Genomic DNA, 25,928 nt, shown 5'->3' on the forward strand with positions numbered 1-25,928 from the left:
TATATATATTTTATTTTTTTTTGCTAAATGTTTGGCAATGATGAGAAAAGCCTCAGCAGCAGCGTGTCAGCCCTCCCAGGAAGAAACGGGGGAAATGACAGGGAAACAGAATGAAATTCCAAGCCACTGTTTCAGCCTGTTGACGAAACCAAACACAGGGGAGTTTGAATCCTGCGCGCAGACCCACTGGGATGTAGGAACAGCTGGCGGACAGAGTCCACCGTCTCCACTTAAAGTTGCAGGTCCCCCCCAAACCGACTGGGGCCTCTTAGTGTGGAGCATTTTAAGAATTATTTTTCAGACTGCAGCTCTGTTCTTTTATTTGCTGCTCTACTCTTTTCCTGGATGAATATTTAATAAATGAAACACACATTTCTCAAATCAGCATTGTTGCTGTTTTCCTGTATAAAGTGGCCAAATGACTCATGGACAGAAACAGAGGTTGGGCCCTCGCATGTGACTTGAATTTGTTCCTAGGCCAGCTGAGCGAGGCAGCAGTGCACCTTGACTCACCTTTTTTGCAAGAGAGGGACTCTTCAATGGGGTGCCTGTTGGGGGGAAATTCACCATATTGTTAAAACAATGAAGCTCAAATACTTACAAATAGGCTCACCTCACATCCTTAACTAGAAAAGGAGGAGCCAAACACATTAAACAAAACCCTGTCTGCTTGACTAGTGCTGATGGGGCCTGTGCACAGGTATCAACATGCATTCACTCTGTCTGGGTACCCAATTCCTACCCCATCCCATCGCCCAAGATCCTGCCCATGCAGTAAGACCTAACTCGGGGCTACCACCTCCATGGTGATCCCACCTGGAAGTAACTTCTTCTGAATTTCAAAAGTATTCTATACGACTCATCCATCAATCCATCTACACAGAGTATAACTGATTTATAACAGTGCATCTTTTCTCCATTCCCCAGTCTTTATGTACAGGGCTGAGACCCTCCCTGATCTGACCCCATGGTCAGATCACATTGTACCTGGCTAAGAAATATGGGTTGAATGGATTAAAGGATGAATGAATAAAGGGACTCCCCCCAAAAAACTCATGAAAGAGCTGGGGAGAGGACTAAATATCTAGTTTAGATTTTAGTTGAAGGATGAAAAGACTCAGCATTGAGATGTTAAATTAATATGCCATGAGCAAAAAGACCCCAGCATGAGGACCATGGCTTAATCAAATCTTTTATAAATGACTGAGCAGATATGTCGAGATTAGGAGAGGACAGCTTTCAGGCAGGTCAGGAGAATGAGCTGGTTAAATAAAGAGCCCATTATGGCTGTGCCATAATTTTGAATATATTAATTATGGATGCAAATAATCAGGGTATTTCATGGTTTCCAAGAATTCCTCCGCTTTCCTTTTCCTCTAAGAACCAGTAACTCATGTCTCAGTTCCTGTTCCTCCCAGTGTCAGTCATTTCTCAGGTTCAGACATGTTTGCAGAGTCCCTGGAGGTTTCCGTTCTGGAGGAAACATTACTTTTAAAACTCGATGCAATGCTATTTTAAATTCATATGAATTCTTACTATCTCAGTCCTTCTCTGCCTGAGCTCTTTCCGTGGAAGAAGGGAAAAACATGATTTCGGCAACCTCTATTACCTTTCTTAAGTTGCAACTTTTAATTCATGGAAAGAAATCCCTGGTTTTTGAATAGATAATACACACTGCATCTAATAACTGATACACCAAACAACTGTTATCGCTTCATGTTCACCTAGCATATTTTAGATGGATTGTACATAAACGCATGAAATGCTGCTAACTCATTTTTGCAAATTATCTTACAGTACTATAAGAAGCATGCATGATTAGAACTTTAATAAAGTAGATTAAATGACTGCAGATATCAAAAGTAGCAGCTCAGAGAAAGCATAGACTCTCTTTGACAGCTACCTCTGCCCAACATGATAATTATAGGGAATCCAACAACACTGCCCGGGAAGTGCCCCGTGGGGAACTTAAGGAGACTCTTCTGAATGTTGAATGAAAACGTGTAATTACAGTACCTAAGCCAGGAGAGGAACTGGCCTCTTTGCTCTCCTGATAAGTGCTGCGTGCTATCACTTCATCCATTTCCTGCTCGGAAACCTGATGGTCAGCAGAAATCACAAATTAGATGGTTTTATTTCTTTCTTTCTCCCCAACAAAAAGGAGCTAGAAACAGAGGCAGAAGCTTGGTGCACAGACAAAGAGGAAAATCAGAGGGCCAAGGGTTCCGGTCGTTTTTTGAAGCAGTCACTCAGGGCCTTAAGGAGTGAAGCTGAGGTAAATGATGGCTTTAAACGATGTATTCAAACAAGACCCCAAGTTCATGAAGCAAAGCAATCAAATGCAATGGCCAATATCTGCCCCTCTCTGGAACACACATTTCTAACTCCTTTTCCCAAAACGTCATTGAAACAACTTCAAACGTACATAAAACTTGCAAGACTAGCACAAAAACAGGAGACTTCATTGAGATTCACTCTTTTTTGACATTCTCCCACCTCGACATTCATGCTCTGTCTTCACACACATACACAGACAGTGCTATCACTTTTTACTAAACCATTTGTGGGTTAGTTGTAGACACTGTGACCCTTCACCCATACATATTTATCATGTAGCTCCCGAAAACAAGGACAGTCTCTCCTCAGTAACCCTGGTACTATTATCAAATTCAGGAAATTCAGTGTTGATTTGAATGACTGTCTAATATCCTACATTTCATATTCCAATTTATCCAATTGTCCCAATACTCTCCTTCAGAAACCCTACTCAAAGTGTGTCTGTAGAATAAAAGTAGTTCCCAGAAAGTTTGATGCCAGCCTGTAGTAAGATAAGATTTTCCTTGAGAATGCAAATTGATGCTCAATTCTTTTATCAAGTACATCATGCCAGGGGGAAAAAAATGTCACATGAACTAAAAACTGGGCAGGGATGTGACATTTACATTCTGGCACAAGTTCCTTATCTTGTCGCCCTTTAGTGGGCTGTCAGGGGCCAACGTTCTTGCACAGTAATACTTTAACCAATTTTTTTTGTTTGTTTTGCAATCCAGAATTTAATTCACGATTGAATAGTCACGTCTCTTTGGTCTCCTTGAAGCCAAAGCAATTCTGAGCCTTTGTCTTTCATGATACTAATATTTTGGAAGAAATGAGGCCAATCCAAACCCTCAAAGCATGTGTCTAATAGTTTCTTCATGCTTGGATTCAGGCTACGCATTTTTTGGCAGAAAAACTATAAAAATCGTTTCCTTCTCAGTGCATCACAGAGGTGCTCAGGGTCAGTGTGCTTCACCGTTGGGGAGAACTTTGATCACTTGGTTAAGATGGAGCTCACCTGATTGCTCCATTGAATTCTTTTTTGTCATTAATGGGTCATTTGTGAGGAGATAGTTTGAGACTATGTCAATATCCTGCTCCCCAATATATTTTCCCTCAGTGGTCTTAGCACCATTGATTATTCTTGCTTGAATCAATTATTATGATGAAGTTCCCAAAATAGTGATTTTATAACTCTTCTTTTCTTTTCATATTTATTGGTATCATGGTGGACATGGATTTTATTTCTCCATCGGCTGTTATACAAACCACCATTATTTTCATGGGAGGACTGTTTAAAAGCCTGATACCTGCTATGCTATGAGATGTTTTAAAAGATAATTACATAACTTATATAGTCTCCTTTTTAAAGGTAGGAATATTATAAACTTAGAATTATAATTTTGTATACAAAGATAACATTTAATATAAGATTTAGATAAACATAGCAATTTGTCAAGTAAATAAATATTCCTACACAGGATTCATCATTACATTTAACCGTAACCATATCATGGCCTTTATGTAATAGTTTCTAGTAGGTTTTATAGGAAATAAAATATGTGTACACACACACACACACACACACACACACACACACACACACACACACACACACCCCTTCATAAAACAAAGAATAATTTTGTATAAATGAGCCAGGGAAAATATCAGCTAAAACAGTGATCGCAAGTTTTTCTTGATATTAGACTTGCAATATTTGCAATTGTTTTTCTGAGTGGAGAAAAAAATGGTTGGGGTTTGAAACAAGTAAAAGATTTCCCGGATAATTCTAATTGTGCTGACAGTCCCAGCACCAAGTAATAATGGACCTCTTTTACTTTCTTTCACTTAACATAAGTGACATGCTGCTACCCGAGCAGGTCCAAATCTCAGCTTGTCTAGACCTGGAGGGTTTGAGGGTCCCAAGCGGGCAGCCGCTGTTCCCGTCATTATGAGAAACAGCAGAAAAGAAAATCCTTGCGGTATTTCTCTTGGAACAACATGAAAACTAAGGAAGCACATACATTCAGTATCAAAATGTATTATTGGCATGAAATGCTAGGATAAGTGGTACAAAAATACATTAAACATAAAATGGAATCTTGACCGAAAGAAAAACATAGTATGATGTTACAACTAAGAACACAGTTTACCTAGGAGGAAACATGAAGCCCCGCCAAATAATTACTGAAATTTGGTTTTGCTGGACAGATCCCCAACAGCATCATGACGGCCATTATCTTGTGGCTAGAAACATGAATCAACCTGTGTGCTCAATGGACCAGAGGTCGCAGTCCATCAGGATTATTATGCTTTGCACTGAAATGCCTTTCTTTTTGCTGTTTGTTTGTTTGGCTGTGTTAGCAAATTAGGCAGATGCTTTTGGGCTGAGATGAAATGATCCTCTGAACAAATCATGACCTGTGTTATGCTGGAATGGATTTTGAAGTCAGACATGCCTTGAAGCCATTAGACTGCAAACCACTGAGACTTTGATTTCGATAGTGTTGTTGAGGGATGTGCTAGGTCAGCCACAGCGCAGTGGACTGCTCTCCAAGGTGGAAGGAGACGTGGCCACGTGGGCAGCGGGACCCCCGGGTGGGCCCTAGAAGAAGGAGCCGAGGATGCTCTAGCTCTGACGATGAGGCAAAAACAGTGTTAAAAAGTGACCCAGAGAACCTGACCTGTGGTGGCACAGAGGATAAAGCATTGACCTGGAATGCTGAGGTTGCTGGTTCGAAACCCTGGGCTTGCCTGGTCAAGGCACATATGAGAAGCAATTACTATGAGTTGATGCTCCTGCTCCTATCCTGCCCCCTTCTAAAGTCAATAATACGTTTTTAAAAAAGAAAGAAAAAGTGACCCAGAGAGAGGCATGGGGAGAGCGGGGAAACAGTACAAACACTCCTAAGGGCAGGTGTCCGGGCTACAGAACAGACGGGGGGAGGGGCAGTGACGGGAGAAGAACTGGGACAAGGCAGAGGCGGGACTCGACTTCACATTAATGATATCCAAGCCGTTTTTATGTAAGAAGGCACGCAGACGAGAGAAAACAATCTGGAAAAAAAGTCGTGGGGTTGACTCTGAATCAGACTAGTGACCGTCTTTGCCCGAGCACTGGGGTTGACATCACCTTCCCGGGTCAAGGCCTGGAGTCACAGCCTGGTAGCACTTCCTGGTCCTGGGGACACCACTGTGACTAAAAACGATGCCATGAAGTTAATACACTAAAGAAATCCCAGACCTGGCACATGGGAGGACCCACAGCATCTCGTGGCACAGACTTATTATTCTTAAAATGGCATACAAGTCCGTCTAGCACAGCAGCCTGGGACCATTTAGGACAGAATCAAAGAGTACCATATAAATGATGGGTGTGTGTGTGTGTGTGAGATAGAAATAATTAATTAATGGTTTTTAAAAAAAAATTATTGATTGACTTTAGAGAGAGGAAGGGGGGAAGGAGAGAAAGAGACAGAAACGTCAGTCTGCTCTCAGATGTGCCCTGATTGGAGATCGAACCAGCAACCTTTGCAAATTGGGACAATGCTCTAACTAACCAAGTTGCCCAACCAGGGCAAGAACTAATGTTCTCAATGAGCATTTTGAGTTGTTAAAAGGAGAAGATTAAATTTTGTAAATGCAATCTCATTACAATGTTCGAGACAAGCTAATTTTAAAAGATTTTTACATCGAATATTCAAAACAAGAAATACAGTGTTCATAGAGGGTTGAGTTGAACTTGCTGAGGTGTGCTATGATTAGCTTAAAAATTAAAAGCAATAGCACAGGTAGAGAAGAGAGAACAAAATAACAGCAGAGGCCAAGGGGACAGGGGCTACGAAAATCTGCAAATTCAGTATGAGCCAACAGTGTGATACTGATGCTGAAAAAGTATTAGCAGGCTCTCAACCCTAATAACAGAAGTGTTCTACTCAGGTGAGGAACGGCCTGGGCAAATTTTCTAGTCTAATGCTCTCAGATGTTCGTGATGCAGAAACCCAAATAGGGTAAGTATCTCACCAGAGAGCACAAAGCCAGCTGAGGGTTAATCAGAACCCGGAAATACTCCCTTCTTCCTTGGCCATCGTGTGGCCACAGGCTGATTCCTGACACCTGCTGACTGAGCTGTCTCATCAAAGAGTGTATCTCATCATTGTAATATGTGTGTCACTGAGACTGGACAAAGAGCCAAGCTGTCTTCCCATGCCCAGAACAGTACAAAATACTTCACCTTTGGATTAGGGTGCCGGCCGATGACAAGTCGAACGGGTCCTGGGGGGCATTTGCTCAAGATGGCGTGGACTTTGCTTAAAGCAGCATGGCGGACATTGACCGAGTTCACTTCCAGAATTTGATCTCCGCGGCTAGGAAGGCAACACAATCAACACTGTGCTAAGAGTTAGCTTTTTACAAGGTTTCCTTCTGGGGGAGGTTTAAGATAAGGAATCTGTTCTGAACACTTAAATGACACCCTTTTCATCTTTGCATACATGTAAAACAGCAACACATTCATGTAAACACATTAGACTTTAGCCTGACCAGGTGGTGGCGCAGTGGATAGAGCATCGGACTGGTACACGGAGGACCCAGGTTCGAGACCCCGGGATCGTCAGCTTGAGCAAGGCTCACCAGCTTGAGCCCAAGGTCGCTGGCTCGAGCAAGGGATCACTCGGTCTGCTGTAGCCCCCAAGTCAAGGCACATATGAGAAAGCAATCAATGATCAACTAAGGAGCCACAACAAAGAACTGATACTTCTCATCTCTCCATTCCTGTCTGTCTGTCCCTGTCTGTCCCCCTCTCTGACTCTGTCACAAAAACAAACAAAAAAACACATTAGACTTTAAATTGGCAAAGATCATTATGCTTATCTACCTACATTTTCAGAAATAGGAAAGTTAAAGAAAATGGATGAGGACAGCAACGCAGGCTGCCCTTTCTTGAGCACACAGTGCACGCCAGACACTATACACAGCCATTTACAGAATGACTCTCGAAGGCACTGCTATGCCCATTACGCAGCGAAGACCACTGGCTCAGAGAAGTCGTCCAGATGGCACACACTGTTGAACTCAGGTCTGTCGACCTCTTGTTCATCACGTGATAGCCCTTCGACCACCATCAGTTTCTTTTTTCCTACCATCTTGAAATGATTATTGTAATATAATTTAAGGAGGAAATATCTGAAGCTCAAAGGTTACCCAAGAATTTGTAAAAACGTTTCAAATTTGAACAAATGAGAAATTGAGGACAAGATGCCCATTTTTGACTTGAAATTATAGGGAGAGAACTGAGTATGAGAGAACAAAGACTCTTTCTGTGGGGTTTGAAGAATGTTCATTTGGCAGGCTCCAGACATATGGAACCATTCAAGAAAGAAACATCATCTTGGGATGTCATTAAAGGATTTTTTTTTCCTTGGGTTCTAAAAGTATATTTTCTTTAATGTACTTTGGATGATTTGCTAAATTTTTTTTTGTATGGAAATTCACTCTGATGATTAACTGAAAACATAATATAATCTATTAACAGGGTCTCAAAATGGCAACCTTAAGGAATGTCATTTTGACCATTCTTCAACTGCTCAAGGACTTAGAAGCTTACAGGGGAGAAAGGTGATACTGTTTTCAGAGTGCTTTGTGCAATATGTGTACATTCTTTTGAAGTTTAGGTGGGCACAGACCCATTGCAACTACTATATAACAGAACACCTAGGCATGTCTTGTATAAACAGAATACCCATGCTACAACCCAGCCAGCTGGATTGAGCAATCAGACACGCAGTGACTTCAGACAGTAAGCATCTAGACATCACCACTCAAAAAGGAATGAAACAACAAAAAAGTTTCAAGAGATTACACTTAATAATAAAGGCCTCCCGTTTAAGGACGTGATTTGAGGACTCTCTTGTGTCCAGTGATCCCGAACCATTATAAGCAGTTCCCAGCATCTCAAAAGAATTTTGCATAACTGAATATAAAAGTGAAAGAAAATATTTAGATAATCACTGGTATCTGTATAGAGTTGCATTTTGTCGTTTCTGAAACTGAACTTCTGTTCCCAGATAGAACAGAATAGGAAAAGACAAGAATCCACAGTTCTCTAATTCAACCAAATTTCATTTACATGAGCTTTTTATCTTTGGAGATGCTATTTAATTATAATCCCTCTATTTCTGCAAATAATACAAAGATTTAGAATCCCACAAAGGAATGTAATAGGGCAGGTACCTGGCATGTGTGTGCATTCAGATTCGCACAAACATGCCAGGACCCCGTCCTATCAGGTTTGCAACGAACCTCAGATTGCTCTCCATCTTGGCCACGGATCCAGGGGCAAGGCTGTGAATGTAGATGCCCGGCGGGCTGTTTTCCAGAGCCAGGCAGCAGGCACCAATACCTAGTCCAACTCTGGGCTCTGCGGGAGGCATCATTCGGAGGAAACAAACAAGAACAACAACAAAACAAGCAGGTGTGTCAGAGATTTGAAACTGCATCTGTGGACGGTCAGACCAATAGCCATTTATATTTTGACCAGACTCAGAATGTAAATCCTGCTTTTCTTTGTCCACACTGCCTTACGGTTCATGAAATGACCCCGTGGCAGAACCATGGTGGACTCTGGTCTGTGAATGATTCAGTGGCCCACTCTGCTTGGTCTAAAGAGCCCCTCATATCTATTTTTTTTTTGGACACAGGCAGAGTCGGAGTAATATATATATATTTTATTCTGGATACTCAGCTTCAGGTTTTGTTTTACCTCTCACTTTAGCACTTAATCTCTTGATTGTTTAATTGCATCTCTTACTGCTACAGCAGGTGGGGAAGGAAAGAAGACAAAGATGAAACGCAGTAAGATTTGCTGCTCACCCATGACTTAGTTACTGGTGTGAACTCTAATCTGAACTATAATCTTTTTTGTTCTTTAAAATTTTATATTAGCCCTAGACTTGAGTTGCTTACTGTTTTTTGTTTTGTTTTGTTTTTTAAAACATGAATCTCTGACACACAGCAATTCATCTGGGAGAGCTTAAAGGACTATGGACTGCTGGTAGCTTCCCTTCACTGTAGTAAAATGATTAAAATCTCCACGTTTGATGCCACTGTCCACTTAGAGAATACCATATGTTGTTGGTAGCAGATTATTCCAAAAGAGCAATAAATAGAAAAAATATAAAAAGTTAAGAACACATAACACATTGTTATTTCAGAGCACTGTAACGAAAGTGAGGACTTGTGGGCATCACCTTTGTTGAGCGTGACTTCCATGACAATTCTGTCCTTGGGCCCAGGGGCCTTCCGACCCAGGGATGAAGTGCTGCTTTCGTCGGAGCCCAGCGAGGAGGGTCCCCCACTGGCGTTGAAGTTCGGGGAGCTGGATCTGCTCATGTGTGTGGGCGTTGAGCAGGGCGTGAGGCTTGGACTCAGTAATTTTGTGCGTACCGTTAACACAAATAATCCACTCCGGATTTGCTGAGAAAACAAAAAGAAAGTAGGGCTAAGACATTCAGACTGTCCCTATGTCAAATGGTAAAACAAACAAACAAACTAACAAACAGCCCCCCTCCCTAGAAAAACCAAAACCAAACCTCAAACCTCAACCAGGAGGAAATGAAGAAAAACATCAGAAAATAAAGGAGATTAATAAGAATGTCATTACCTTAAAGGTATGAATGGCTTCTTGAAACGTCAAGCCCTTTATTGGAATTCCATTTACATCTAGGATTTCATCCCCTAGTGACCAAATAGGAGAATTACATTAATGTCAAGTTTTAATATTCGGGAATCTGACTGCTCAGTCAGTACAATAGGACACCATATGGTCCCTGATTTACAGCTCTATTAAATTAATTTCATTGTTTCAACCCACTTTCCTTAGTGTAGTTCCCAGGAATGTCACAAAGTGGGGAAATTAATGACGATGCAGAGTCTTTTGCAGTAACTCTGTATTTCCATCTTGAAGTAAAACAACTATGGGAAACCTCAAGGTCTTATTCTTTAGTCATTGCCAAGTTTAATAACAGATGTCCTATGTTTAGAGATCAAAATGCAAAAGCTGAGCATCAAGCATTTCTTCATGGTCTTTGTTTAAGAACTTAAAGCCACTGGCGATGAAGCACGAACACACACATGTGAGAAGCCATGCCTGTCAGGGCAGAAAGACAAGTTCCGTGGGCCTAGGGAATCATCACAGAGCAGGGAAAATGGCTCCAGGACCAGAGACAAGAAACGTGTGAGATGTTATTTAGAAATGGCAGCTCCACCTCTAGAAATAGTCTAGACACCTGGTTGTACTGGTGCTGTTCCAGGTTCTCGTTACCATGTGCTTCAGGCTACCAGGTTATTGTATGCTCCTATGCAAGGAATTACTGGAGGCTGATGTCAAACTGCACACACATCCTCTTCCTCCCCGCTGACCCTACCCCAGACTCATCTTCAACCCCAAGAAGGTAGAGTTAGGTCATTTTTCAAGCTGTTGAGACTGTCTTCTGGGAATAGAAAAGAACTTGGACATCCTGTTGACTTACCCGAGTTGGTTTCTAGTTTGTACTCTTGTAACATGGTCTGTTTTTAAAAATAACAGTTCATCAAAAATGCTACAAAGGGCCTCCCGAGAGAAGAGCAGATGGACCCTGCACAGCAGTGCCGTGCAGAGAGAGGGACTTCCTTTACCTATAACAGAGTGCAAAGTAGCACAGGAACTCAGCCTCCCTCCTGCGGACGGCCAGCCCCAGGAGCACACGATGTATTTGACTAAAGGAACCCTGGACGTAAGTTTAAAAATGCAGCAGCCCCCCCCACTCCAGCATTTGTTATGTGCCTTCTCTTCGATGCAATTACAGAAGTTGTAAAATAAGTGGAAGAATCTGTTTCAGAATCACCTGGCATAACTGATTACTCAACAAGGGGGGAGGTTTGGGGTTTGTTTCCACATGGGGAAAGAATGGAAACATGAAAATGATTATTCCTGCTCTTAAAAATCTTTATACAAGATTTTAAAAAGACAGACCATTCAACAGGTTGGAAATCCATTTCAATGACTTGTCTTTATTGTAAATGAATACAGATGCAAAAAAAAAAAAAAAAGTATTAGGAAGAACCAAGTGCTATTAACCTTTTCTAACTATTGATTTTTCCCCTCCATTTTGCTCCATCCTACCAGCACTGCAGAATGAATTTCAATCAAGTGAACACATGGCACATCCATTATGAAAATGCCTGCTGCTAGAATTGTACACTGTTCTGTGTGTAGACACCACCGCCACCTGGGAGTTAACCCTTCCTCTAAGAGAGAGAAATAAGTATTCTGCCATCAAAATACTAAGCCTGGTCATGTCTCATCATTGGCAGGCAGGCTTCCAGGGTCCCTCTGTCTAAAAAAGGGAAACTCCAATTCTCTCAGCAGTTAAAAAAAGAAAAGGCAGTTAAACACAGTAGCACCTTTACTTTGGGCCAACTGAAATGAATTGTCACAGCATTTTTGAAGATAACTAGAATATTGTGATTTAATCATTTCATGAAGGAAGTATATATGTATATATTTTTTGTTTGTTTATAGTGAGAGGGCCATTCCTCTCTCAGAAAGGGAGGAAGGGAGGGAGGGAGAGAGGGAAAGGGGAGGAGAGAGGAGAGCGCGGGGAAAGAGGGGAGAGACGGAAGGGAGAGGAGAAAGGGGGGGGGGAGAGAGAGAGAGAGAGAGAGAGAGAGAGAGAGAGAGAACACTGTTCTGTTCCTGTATGTGCCCTAACCTGGGATTGAACAGGCAGCCTCTGTGCTTTGGGATGATGCTTTAACCAACCAAGCTATCTGGCCAGGGCAAAAAATATATTAATAAAAAGGAAAAAAATCAGAATTTATAAATTAAGATTCTAGGAATCTTAATGTTCAGTACGGTGACTACAGTTAACAATACTAAGTTACAGTCTTGAAAATTGTTGAGAGTAATCTAAAACATTTCACTATTCACACGTACAACAGGCGATATGAGGGGATGGAGGTGTTAACTAACCTTACTGTGGTAATCACTCCACAATATGTAAGTGTATCAAATCATCCTGCTGTATACACTTTAAGCTTACAAAATGTTATCTATCGGTTACAGCTCCACAAAGCGGGGGTGGGGTGGGGAGGAGCACTTGCTTAGTATGTTTACATGTAGAAAAGAGGTAGGTGCTATGGAGAGTGTGAAAGGTGTTTACATATCTAGCCCTGAGGCAAGGATGGACCGCAAACTCTCAGCAGTTTTCATGGCAAGGAACCTGATCAAGGGCCAAGGTGGATATTTAAAGGCCATAATAAAAATAGCAAGCCACTTTTCACGTATTATCTCATTTAATCCTCACAACTCTTCAAGGTTGGTATCAATACCGCACGTTTACAACTGAAGACGGTGAAGGTCAGGTTACAATTGTCCAAGGTCATGACATGGGAAGTGTTGGATTCATCCCAGGTCTACCTGAACACCAAGCCCACAGCCTCACTGCTGTGCATCCGTCCCACACACCGCAGAGGGGCAAGTCTCTTGGCACCAAAGCTCTCCCCCTCTGAGGACCCCCGGGAGGCTTTCTCTCACCTTCTTTCAGTCTTCCATCCTCCGCAGCTGATCCATTTGGGAAAATGGTCTTGACAAAAATCCCCATCTGTCCTCGAATGCAGTCGCGACCTCCAGCAATGCTGAAGCCCAGGCCCTGCACCCAGAGCAGATGGAGGTCCCGCTTAACACTGTCGCGTTTTACTGAGGGCATCAGTTCCCATTTCGGTATTGGACCGAGGGCACCCTTCCCACTGGAGAATTTAATTGAGGTGTCTTTTCCACTCATGCTTGTAGTTAAGCTAACTAGCTATAAATTCAAGTTTGCGTCCCCTTCTCCCGGCAATATCTAGTTGCATTGTGCTAGCTATGCATGGATTGCATTAACGGGAGAAAGTTTTAGGCTGAAACATGAAGTTGCCAGTATTTGACAATCTTTGATCTCCAAAAATGGCCATTTCACATGGATCAACTAATAGCTCACGAGTCATTTTCCACTATTCAGGTGTTTCAGCCTTTCTCTTTTGTGTAATACCAAACGAATACTTTGATATTTGTATAATGATCAAGTTACATATATTATTCTCTTTATGATAACTGCAGTATCATGAAACTCATTCCAAAGGTTGGCTGGGCGCGTTCCCCGAAGCTGCAGGGTCTTTTCACTTACTAGTGGGGGAAGCCGGGGCGTTCGCTTCCCCAACAATTCCACCCTCACGGCCAGGAAGGTGCTGGTGACTCCTGACACCACCAGGGCAACAGGAAGTGACCACCTCACTCAGAGGCCCACAAGGAAGGATGCCAGGGAAGCCACTCAAATACACATAAAGGCCAAATAATCTATTCTTTAAACATTTTTAAAGTTTCAGATAAAAACAACAATAATAAAAACCATGTAAGAAGTAGCTGCCGACATTCACCTGGCGGACAAAGCAGTGGGCGGAGAGAGCTCACCTTGCCTTTCTCTTTGTACAGCCCGATGATGGAGATGACCGAGGGCCGAATGAACCTCCAGGGGGACTCCACCTGCGTGGTGCTCAGGGAGCGGGTGGACTTCTTCACGATGTGGTACTCCTACGAGTCAGCACACAGCACGGTCAGACAGAGCCTCACTTACCCTCTGTGGTCTCTGGCATAAACATATATTTGGATTTTTTAAACCTCAGTTGTCTTTTGGGTTAGGCAGCCATTCTCCCTGGTCCAGCAGCTTAAAAAAAGTTTATTATCAATAACAGCAGAGGAATAACCCCTTCTGCAATAAATTACCATGCCGTCTTCCTCCACAGAAAGAGCAGCTTGGAGACATCTGGTATTTCTTTCCTCAACTCCACGGACCCTGCTTCTTGCTTTCTGGAGTGGAGTCAGGAACCAGAAGCCCCAAGGCTTCAGAGATGTAGGATGACCACCCTGGGGTCAAGCTCTCCCTTGGAAATCGCCCCCCGTGTCCCCACCCCAAGTTCACAATCACGGTTAGAAAGCATTCACCATCTTAAGCTTAATTCATTCACTCAATAACTTAGTAAGCCCTTGTTTCTTATAAAACCCTAACCGCAACCCCAGAAAACTGTTACTCTGAATAAAACATCCCGCTGAGGAACTGCGGTGGCTTCAGTTCTATCCCCTTGCATTTGGACAATAACGTATTTTCCCATGAGCCACACTCTCCCTTCCTGCACACAGCAGCGTAAACCTCGGCCTCTTGTTCCTGTTCATTACCCCCACACACGTGTGTGAGCAGGGCGCACTATTTATAACATAAACGAGACTGTATGAGGCTACTGCTTAAGCACTTCTACAGTCCAGCACCTTGCTATTCTTCTTAGAATAATTTTTTTTTCTTTTTTTACAGAGACAGAGAGTCAGAGAGAGGGATAGATGGAGACAGACAAACAGGAACAAAGAGAGATGAGAAGCATCAATCATCAGTTTTTAGTTGCAATACCTTAATTGTTCATTGATTGCTTTCTCATATGTGCCTTGACCGTGGGTCTTCAGCAGACTGAGTGACCCCTTGCTTGAGCCAGAGACCTTGGGTCCAAGATGGTGAGCTTTGCTCAAACCAGATAAGCCCGCACTCAAGCTGGCGACCTCGGGGTCTCGAATCTGGGTCTTCTGCATCCCAGTCCGACGCTCTATCCACTGCGCCACTGCCTGGTCAGGCTTAGAATAAATTTCTTAAGTGACACATATTCCAGCATAAGAAAAAAAAATCACTTCATATTTAATAGGAGAAAGGAGACACCGAAAACAGTTTTTATCCATAATGAGTGTGTTTTACATTCAAAGGTAGAAACAAGATGTCTGCTAATGATATTTTTGTATTCCTGGCAGCTTAGAACTATTATATTTTGCAGTTTTATTATACAATCCTTGCCTGCTATATGTTGGCTTCCCATACTGTGATTCAATAAAAAAATAATTATGCTGGCTTGGCAAGATTACTACTCTTTTACTGAAACTGCCTGGCCACAGCCAGACAGAGCCCACAGGTACCTATCCCTGAATATGGAGGCCCAACTGCGGGCTCCCAGGGGCCTCTGCCCTGACCACCTCATCCCAGCTCTACTGTGGAGCCAGTGGGAACCAGCAAACTGCTTTCCTGTTCTATCCATTGCAGGGGTCCTGCTGCCCTTTCTAGACCTGTGCTATCCAATATGACAGCTACTAGCCACCTGGGGCTGTCTATATTTAAATTAAGGTAAATTAAAATGAAAAAATCCAGTCCTCAGTCTCGCTTGCCCCTTTTCATGTGCTCAGTAGACACATGCGGCTACCATCTTGGGCAGCACAGATATAAAACGTTCCCATCGCTGCACAAGGTTTTAATGGAGAGCTCTATTCCACGCAATCCTTTTCAATGGAGAGAGAGATCAAGAAAAAAGAAAGGTGAATCCTGGGAGAAAAAGAAAAGGGAAGAAAAGAAGAAGACAAGAGAAAGGACAATTTAAAGAGGAAAACAGGTCTTTTCTCTAAAATCTTTACTAGCCCGTGTTTCCAAGTTCCTGGAAGCCGGGTTAGAAATGGGTGTTTACAGGCGTTTGGTCGGACTTCCTGGGCAGGTCACCGCCTCAGTGCTGCACATCCTGGGCAGTGCTGGCAGTCCACCCTCTCGTCTTCCGCACTCACTAAAACAGCCTGGCCACGTGGCTCTCAAAAATTTCCAACCAGTGGCCTGACCTGTGGTGGCGCAGTGTATAAAGCGTCGACCTGGAAATGCTGAGGTCGCCAGTTCGAAACCCTGGGCTTGCCTGGTCAAGGCACATATGGGAGTTGATGCTTCCAGCTCCTCTCCCCTGTCTCTCTCTCCTCTCTCTCTCTCTCTCTCTCTCTCTCTCCCTCTCTCTCTCCTTTCTAAAATGAATAAATAAAATAAAATAAAATAAAAAATTAAAAGGAAAAAAAAAAAATTTCCAACCAGTGGTGTGATTCAGCCGGTTTGCACCAGTTCTGCAGAACCGATATCTAATTTTTTGTTGAGTTTGGGGAACCGGTTGTTAAAATGGCACTTGTAATCAGGGTTCTCTCTAAGGTGGGTGCCTGGGCAGCCGCCCAATGTGGAAATCACAAATGTGTACATTCCTTACTCTTTTTTAAAGTTCATCTGCACAACGGTATTCTAAGCGCCTGTAGTCATGTTCATTCTGTCCATAGGTGAAAAACATTGCAAGTGAGGAAGCCAATCAAGAAGCAATACGGAAATATCTCAAATAAGTTTTATTGTGTTTTGTCAGGTATTATTTAATATTTTTTCATTAATATTTTAAAACTTATAGTGTTTTGTACCTCTTATTGTTCTTAAGTATTAAATGCATGAAATAATAAACTATCTTTCAGTATATTGTTTTTTTATACTTAAAGTGGTCATTAGAGCAGAGAACTGTTTGTTAAATTATTTGAATCCCACTACTGTCTGATCTCCTCACTTTGCTGGTCCAATTGGATCCTTCTGAGCAGGTCACAGCCTTGCCTCTGCTCTGGAGGAGTTTCCACCAGGTCCCATGCAAGTTTTTTGCCCTGTTTTCTCTTGATGTCTTAACTCAAGGTGCCTTTGGGTGGGTTCAACACAAAAGAGCCTGACCAGCAACAGCCTCAGAAACAAGGGCGCCTCTCCGGTCACTGCTCAGGTAAGCTATCCTCACGGCGGTCCCGGCACATCCCTTTGAGCAAAACACTTCACCTCTTTGAGATCTGGATGTCTCAGCCATAAGATGGCGACAATACATGAAAAGTAAGGGCCTGGACCAGGTGTCCTAACCAGGTCCTTTTGGGCGCTGTGATCTAGGAGTCTCCGAGCACTGTCGGGCGTCTTGACTGCCTTATCCTCTCCTCCTCCATCTCTGCTGCACCACACGCCTGGGGCAAGATGCCACTGGTGTCTCCTGAGTCTTACAGCCTGCCTCCAACTTGGTTATGAGACATATACCCAGTTTCAGCTGGACTGAGGATGATGAAATTGAGGTGGAGTCCCCGTTCAGGGTTATGGAGCCCCGAACACTCAGCGGGACAGGCCCTGGAATATTAACATCACCGCTCCCTGCACCCCTTTCTGTAGCCCCTTCTGACCTTGGCTGTTTGAGTCATTAATTACTGCGTAAATGGTAGGATCCCAGGCACAGCATAGGCACGTGCACACCACACACATTCCCTTCCCTCTCTCACTCGACCCAATGTACACCTAGCCAGTTGTTAAACTGACACCTGACATGTCCACTAAACGAGGGATAGTGGTTCACCACACTGCGAGGTTCCACTGTCACCTGGCAGTTAAGTTTCAGATCTAGGTTCCCAAACACACAGTAGGAAGGGGATCAAGATGTCAAGGTCCAACAAGGGATTATTTTTCTCTACTGTTTCCAAATATTAGGCTGACTTCCCTCTAACCACAGCAGAGAGACCTCACTGTTCATATTATACGTTTAGTCCCAAACACTCTTGGCCCACAGAGGCGGGCAGGTCTGCAGAACACCGAAGCTCTGGCTGTCCTCTGAAAGAATAAAGGAAACGTGGACACCCGGGGGGTAAGCATGCTCTTCCACGCCTGACTGGTCAACTGTGACTGCATGAGGAAGCACAGGCTCTGTGGCACGGACTACCTGTGATGTTCCCGAAGATTCCAGCAGCTGGGGAAGAGAGTGCTTCCGGCCATCTCGGGACACCTCCAACATCCTGGCCCGGGGGTCCCCATTTCGCACCATCAGCTCGTTATATTCTTCAACAGATTCTAGACGGTGTACACCCCCTTGAAATCACAATGAAAAAAGACATGGCTTGATACAGGACAAAAAGAAGAGCATACACAGGCATAAACCTACATTTATACCCACATTCACAGTTTTCAGGTCTGGTGTCTAATTCTTTCAAAGCACCGAGCTCACCACGTTCTACCATCAAGCTCTGTATAAGTTCAGTGTGTGCCGAAGCCATTAATGCCAGTTTTTGAAGGAACCAGATAAGGGCAATGTATATATTTCATCCAAGTAAGATGAAGGCAATAAACAGCAGTGAGAATGCTCTCAGTAGTTGGTTTTGGTGATGGAGGAATATCACTTTGTGGTTGGTATAGTTCCACTGTTGGGGCAGATGGGTTTTTTTCATGTATTGTAATGACTTTTAAAATAAATGTAAAAGAATTATAACTTACAAAAATGTGCACAAATACTAAGTGTAAAGTTCCATGAAATTTCACCAAGTGAATGTACCAATAACCAACAACCAAACCGAGAAATGGAATCTTGACAAAACCTGAAAGCCATTTTGTGCCAAGGGTAACCATTATCCCAATTTCTAACATCATAGATTACTTTTGCCTATTTTCAACCTTTATATAAATGAACACATACAGTATGTGCTTTTCTGTATGTCTGGCTCCTTATTCTTAGCATTTGTTTGTGAAATTCCACCATGTTGTTGCATGTCAAAAGATTGTTCGTCCCACTGCTATGTACTATTTCATTACATAAACATAATACAATTTATTTATTCATTCTTTTGCTGATGGACATTTGGTTTGTTTCCCATTTTAGGTCTAGGACAAGGGTCAGTGAACAATTTTTTTGTAAAGGAGAGTCAATGTTTTAGGTTTATGGGCCACAAATGACCCCTGCAGCATATTCTTTACAAAACATTTTTTACAACCATTTTTACTAAAAATGTAGAAAGCATTTCTAGCTCACAGGCCATACAACAATCTAAGTATAGTTTGTTGACCTCAATCCAGAATATGCTGTTTTTGAATATTCTCATACACGTCATGAGATGTAGATCTAGGAGTGGAGTTGCTGGGTTACAAGTTTCTCAACCTTTGTGTCACACTTAGTGTTGTCAGTCTTTTAAATTTTAGCCACTCTGGTGGATACAGAATGACATTTCATTGTGGTTTTAATTTATACTTCACTGAAGACTGAGATTGCACTTCTTTTAAAATATTGCTGTTTTCCTTTTGTTTAAGTCTTTTGCTCATTTTTTTATTGGGTTTCTCTTTTGTTATTTATAGAATTTTATTTTTTTTGTTAATATATTTTAAATATTTAGATAGATTGTGGGATCTATGTATTGTAAATATCTTCTGCATGTCTGTGACTTGACTTTTTCTTCAATATTATTTTTTGATGAGCAAAAGTTCATAATTTTAATATAGAACAATATATAGATTTTCTCCTTTTAAGTTAGTACTTTTGGGTCCTGTAAAATTTTTATAGTAATAATTTTTTTTTTTTTGGTGTCGAAACCTGGGAACAAATATAGTAATAATTTTTAAAGATATCTTTATCAGTACCTCTTTTATATTATATGTCATTTAAAAATAATATAATTTAAGAGACCTTAATCTTAAATGATGTCTTAATTACAGTGACATTGGTAGGTATAATCAAATTATATTGTTTATATTATACACGCTATTATTAATTCTCAACCTTTTTTATCTCATGGTACACATAAACTAATTATTAAAATTCTGGGCCTGACCTCTGGTGGCGCAGTGGATAAAGCATTGACCTGGAAATGCTGAGGTCGCCAGTTCGAAACCCTGGGCTTGCCTGGTCAAGGCACATATGGGAGTTGATGCTTCCAGCTCCTCCCCCCTGTCTCTCCTCTCTCTCTCTTTGTCTCTCTTTCTCCCTCCCTCTCTCCTCTCTAAAAATGAATAAAATGAAAATTAAAAAAAAAAAGAAAATTTTAAAAAAATAAAATTCTGCAGCACACCAAACAAAAATATTTTTTTTTGCTGATTTGACAAACAAGTATAATTTTGATTCATTCACATTGGACAACTATTGTCATTTTTTTGTTTTGGCTTTTGTCATTTTTTAATTTGACAATCTAAGGGAAAAGAGATCAGTGCCCTGATTAAATAGCCAGGTATTGCATGTTTTAAAAATTCTTGTGGCATGCTGGTTGAAAATTGCTGCATTATATATATAATATGTATATATCCACGTTATATAAATATATCTGTGAGTATAGTTATGCACACATTCAGAGTCTTTGGAATATCAATCTCTCCTAGACTAAGTATTTGATGACCTAAAATTTCAATTTACCTGAAAGCTTTTCGTGGGATAAAACAAGATGACTCTGTACTCTTTTACAAATAATTCACTGATGAGTTTCTAATAGTGATGAAAAGATAGAATAGGGCTGATACAGTTATTTTAAAATGGACATCACTAAAGGTTTGGCTTTTCAAAAGCTGAATGTTAACTTTGTTACACACAAGGTTTTCAAACACCTGAAATTCCTTTGCAGTCAAAGAAAATTTTCCATTTAAAAAGATCACAAGCCTAAGGCATTAACATGGATAAATAAAAGAAATACCAAAATCAAAAGGGAACCCTGCTGGCAAAAAAAGGATGGCATGAAGTAATGAACACTCAGGTTAGAATGTCAGAAAAAATGTTCCATGAAATCGCTTTAGTCATTTTGGACTCAGGCCGGGCAAAAACCGTTGTGGAAATGGCTGGAACCTCTTTACAGAACCTCCTTAATAATTCATGACCAGATGAATCTGTCCTGGCATGCTCACTCATCTGAAAGAGATTTATTTGAAGAGAATGCCTTTGGAGCTGACAGGGAGGCTCTTGCCATCCGCAGAGGAGAAACCTCGTACGGTAGCGTTGGGAGATAGCGCACTGATAGGCGCATACCAGAGCGACTCGCTGTAAGAAAATAGGAAATAAATATCCAAGTTTACAGGCCAGACAAATTAGGAGCTCATCACATTAAAGTCTTCTGGGTTCAAACGTCTTTCAAATGAACATATTTCACAGCACCGAGTGCAGATCCAGTTCCTTAAGCCTCTTGAACAGGTCTCCAAATTGCTTTTCCAGCCTTATCTCCCACTACCCGGCACACGAATTCATTGCTCGAGTCTGCTGATTCTCCAAGGAGAGGATTTGTCCAAAATCCGCATTCTTTCCAAAACTGGGGAGCACATAAATATCGCTTGACGTTTTACCCAACGTTGCCGGCACCATCACCTCCCACCCCGAGTGTCTCCTCTCTCCTGATCGCTCTGACAAGCTCTGCGGGACTGAGTCACTGTTGCTGATGGATTACTGGATCTTGTGGATAGACGAGGAGGAAAAACAGTTACCCAAACTTGTCTAACCAATTTTTTACCCATTGTGTCTAAGCATTTCTCATGCATTTTTTCACATGTCTAGACTGCTGTTTTTCTCTCTTGTTCTACCAAGTCCTGCCAAGGTCCTGGCCCTTCTGAAACCTGCATGCTCTGAATGCCTCCCCTGGGTGCCACACCCAGAGTGCCTTCCAGTCCTTGTACCCCTGTGCGCACTTAACATGGCCTACATGTTCTCGAGCATCTTCCTGTTTGAACCCACAGAAGCACCTTCCCCTCCTGAGAGGGAAAGAGAGAACAATGACAATGATGATGTGATACTAAAGACAGCAATGGTAATTCCAGTGGCAGTACCACATGGTGAGGGTCTACTGCTACCACCCTTCGAAGTGGCTCTGACCTATGCCTTCCCCTCAACTCCATCTTTCTTTCTTTTTTTAAGTGAGAAGAGGGAGACAGAGAGACAGACTCCCACATGTGCCCAACCAGGATCCACCTGGCAAGCCCCCTATCAGGCAATACTCTGCCCATCTGGGGCTGTTGCTCAGCAACTGAGCTATTTTTTAACCCCTTGAGGCTTGAGGCTCCATGGAGCCACCCTCAGTGCCTGGGCCAACTCGCTTAAACCAATTGACCTGTGGTTGCATGAAAGGAAGGGGGCGGGGGAGATGGAGAGGGAGAGGGAAGGGTAGAATAGAGGGTCGCTTCTCCTTTGTGCCCTGACCAGGAATTGAACCCAGGACATCCACATGCTGTGCTAATGCTTTGCCACTGAGCCAAGTGGCCAGGGCCTCAACTCTATCTTTCAGTAAGTCCTGGTACTTAGAAGGCACCTACACTGATTGGCAGAATAAATGAAGGAACAGAGAGCCAGAGAAGGCAAGTCCCCTGTCCTAGATCACACAGTCAGTGTGGCAGAGCTGGGAAGTGCTTCTTCACTTTCTCCGTTTCCTTGTTTTGGCCCCAGATGTCTGGGAGGAACACAGGAAGAGTGGGCGGCATCCACCTGTGGCAATGGTAGCTAGCCCTGGATTTGCTAGTCAGCTGAAGTGCCGCTCATTGTAAATTAATAGAACAGAATTTGAGACTCATGGCTCCGGAAGGCTGTGCCCCTTCCCCAAATCTGTATCTGTGAAGCCCCAGACTGGGGGACAGGGTTCTTATCAAGATCTTCAGGAAGTTGAGGGGTGAGTGAGAAGGACTCTGTCTAGGAGGCAGATCTTTTAATGTTTTTTTTAAAAGATTTTTATTCATTTTTATAGAGAGAGGAGAGAGAGAGAAGGGGGAGGAGCAGGAAGCATCAATTCCCACATGCGCCTTGACTGGGCAAGCCTGGGGTTTTGAACTGGTGACCTCAGTGTTCCAGGTCGACACTTTATTCACTGTGCCACCACAGGTCAGGCAGAGGCAAATCTTTCTGATGGCACTGAGTGACCTTTGCGATTCCCTTAACCTCTCTGGCTTCATTCATAAAATTAGGAACGTGACTGTACTGGTTTCCAAGGTCCCCCAGATTTCCCCAGAGCTCTGTGGTCCCTCCCACCGCCCCGACCCTAGAAACCGTTTATAAGGTGTTGATCAACTCTGCCAAGAGAGCTGACCTAAAGATCTCCTCTATGCTCCTGTGACTTCCGGTCCCAAACACACATAGGATTAAACGTATTTCTCTCGGTTGTTCTTCGGGCCGAAGGGGAGCTGGTGTTTTTCTCTACATGAGGAACTTCGGCACAATGTCGCCCCTGAGACTTATTGGCCTCTGTCATTACACTGTCCTTGCCACACATCCACATTCTAGCATTCACTCAGCTAGATATTGCTCAGTTATTCTGAGTTACAAATACAAAGGAATCCATTTTGTTACTCAAAAAACAAAACTGATGTATTTTATGGTCCTAGATGTGCCAGCTACCTGAGAATAACTCGGTCGAGGGCCAGGCAATGCGGGACGGGTGCTCTGGCCACTGATTTGAGTGGCAGGAGGAGGAAACTGACTTTGGGGGTGTTAGCATACATGCTTTGTGCTAGCTACTCTCGTGTGAGTTTATTTAATTAAAAATTTTGCTCAACCTTTCACAGTCAGTCTTATCATCTCCTTTTTCAGGTGAGGGAGTGGGAGTGCAGGGATGGTAAATAACCAGCCCAAGGTCATGAGGCTACTCAGAAACTGAGGGGTGAACCTGGTTCTGCGGGGCCTCCAAGCGCTTCCTTTTCCCGCCACCCCTGCCGTGTTCCAGGGCTGGGCAGCCAGGGCTGGCTTCTCTACCAGGCCACAGACGACAGCCCACACCACTTTTAGGGGCCCACAGAAATGTTTTAATTTCTTTTAAATTCAGGAAAAAAAAGAACATAATAGTAATGAACAGCTAATAATGAGTCCAGCTAGTAACTTTATACCAATGCAATCATAAGACATAATTTTTAGTATATTTTTGATAGAGGAAAGAGCCCACCAAGGCAAAGGTGCCTCGGATCCATGAGAGTCACTGGGCTCCGGCACATGGCCTTCGCTCTCAACACTGACTTCCTCCCTCAGGGCATGGGCCAGCCGCTCTAAGGATGTGCCCAGCAAATGCCAGCTCTGCTTGCTCCAAAGCTGCAACTGCTCCACTCCCAACCCCCACCTCGTAAAATGCAGATTTGAGACGATATAAATAGCTCTTTGTCCCTTGCTCTGGTGGACCAAGGCTTGGGGAGAGGTATGCTTGCTGGGAAAATAGGCCATCAGGAATATTCCACAGTGAAAGGGTCACCTGGAGTCCTAGTGAAGTAAATGACCAAACACACAGCAAGTTTAAATTTAAGCAGAGACCAACAATGATGCTGACATTCGCTTCATTATGACTCAAAGCTAATCACATGAAGAGCCAGGCTGAAAACAGTGTTAAGCCCAGGACATGCTCAATGCAAAGGCGAAACAAGCTGGAGGTTTTAAGGGAAAAAGGAGCACATCTCGCTAATGATTTCATGTCCCCACTCTGGAGCTGAAAGCTCGTTCTCCGAAAGAGCGTGTTAGGCAGAGCCCGCTTACCTGAAAGACGACTTTTGAGCTTCATTTTACTGCTGCCCTGTTTGGGACTTTCCAGGTTTCCCTTGAGGTCCTCAGAGCCGCCCGAGTCTTGGGGCTCATCTGCCCCAGGGATCTGAAATGCAGAGCGCACAGAGCTGTTGGGAGAGGCTGGCGCAGCCCCTCTGAGACGTCATCTCCAGGTATCAGAGTTTAGAGGGCTCTAGGTGTCCTTCTATTTCTTGAGAAACCTTGATCTTAGACAAGATCACTCAAGATCACTCATGTGGTCACAAAGCCACAGCTAGAGCCCAGGTCTCTTGCCATGTGGGTTAGTGCTTTTTCCTATAGTGCAAGTTGTAACAAATCTTTAACCAGACATTTAAAGTCAATTCTAAGGTTTTATTTTTATTTTTTTATTTATTTTTATTTTTATTTTTATTTTTTTTTGTATTTTTCTGAAGCTGGAAACGAGGAGGCAGTCAGACAGACTCCCGCATGCGCCCGACCAGGATCCACCCGGCACGCCCACCAAGGGGCAATGCTCTGCCCATCCGGGGCGTTGCTCTGTCGCAACCAGAGCCACTCTAGCACCTGGGGCAGAGGCCAAGGAGCCATCCCCAGCGCCCGGGCCATCTTTTGCTCCAATGGAGCCTCGGCTGCGGGAGGGGAAGAGAGAGACAGAGAGGAAGGAGAGGGGGAGGGGTGGAGAAGCAGATGGGCACCTCTCCTGTGTGCCCTGGCCGGGAATTGAACCCGGGACTTCCGCACGCCAGGCCGACGCTCTACCACCGAGCCAACTGGCCAGGGCAATTCTAAGGTTTTAAAATATGGCAAAAGGGATTTTGTGGCAGCCAAATAAACACACCCCTCGGGTCAACCAGATGTTTTATGTGCTACAGTCCTAAGTACTGACTGAATACCTCACAGAATCAAGCTTTGCCCAAGCTATGTGGAGGCATCAACATAAAGTCAGCCCACACATATGGGCGTTGCATGTCTATACTACCAGACCCCCACAGGTGATGTAGAGAAGAAGATCCCAAGGACCACTGGGTTCTCCTAAGAAGAGCCAATCATGCTTGAAAAAAATACCCCAAACTATGTTCATTAGAGAGGAGACTTATACACTGACAGTGTTTGCATAAAAATTTTTGGGGATAAATTTACATGTACAAAGCTTATGAGATACACCAAACAGTGAGTCTTCCATTTGCAATTTTATTTTTTGGAGGAAATAAAGTCATATTAATTAAAACAGAAAGATTTCACGTGAAGGAACATATCTGTACTTTAAAACAACAGACGAACCCTGGCCGGTTGGCTCAGCGGTAGAGCGTCGGCCTAGCGTGCGGAGGACCCGGGTTCGATTCCCGGCCAGGGCACACAGGAGAAGCACCCATTTGCTTCTCCACCCCTCCGCCGCGCTTTCCTCTCTGTCTCTCTCTTCCCCTCCCGCAGCCAAGGCTCCATTGGAGCAAAGATGGCCCGGGCGCTGG

General features: G+C 43.2%; 1 protein-coding gene across 8 annotated transcripts in view; it reads right to left on the reverse strand.

The window, feature by feature from the left end:
* The window catches only part of PDZD2 (PDZ domain containing 2), a 342,143-nt gene that overhangs the window by 19,267 nt on the left and 296,948 nt on the right, over positions 1 to 25,928 (reverse strand). For all 8 annotated transcript variants that reach the window (XM_066373870.1, XM_066373861.1, XM_066373853.1 and 5 more), the window contains 10 exons: positions 24,454 to 24,565; positions 17,941 to 18,086; positions 13,802 to 13,921; positions 12,890 to 13,004; positions 9,977 to 10,050; positions 9,564 to 9,789; positions 8,617 to 8,734; positions 6,551 to 6,683; positions 2,017 to 2,098; positions 514 to 548 (listed from right to left, as the gene is read on the reverse strand). In XM_066373870.1, coding sequence (XP_066229967.1) covers positions 514 to 548; positions 2,017 to 2,098; positions 6,551 to 6,683; positions 8,617 to 8,734; positions 9,564 to 9,789; positions 9,977 to 10,050; positions 12,890 to 13,004; positions 13,802 to 13,921; positions 17,941 to 18,086; positions 24,454 to 24,565 — 1,161 coding nt within the window. The remainder of the gene's footprint in view (positions 1 to 513; positions 549 to 2,016; positions 2,099 to 6,550; positions 6,684 to 8,616; positions 8,735 to 9,563; positions 9,790 to 9,976; positions 10,051 to 12,889; positions 13,005 to 13,801; positions 13,922 to 17,940; positions 18,087 to 24,453; positions 24,566 to 25,928) is intronic.

Source organism: Saccopteryx leptura, chromosome 1, assembly GCF_036850995.1.
Source record: "Saccopteryx leptura isolate mSacLep1 chromosome 1, mSacLep1_pri_phased_curated, whole genome shotgun sequence".
NCBI classification, from domain to species: Eukaryota; Metazoa; Chordata; class Mammalia; order Chiroptera; family Emballonuridae; genus Saccopteryx; species Saccopteryx leptura.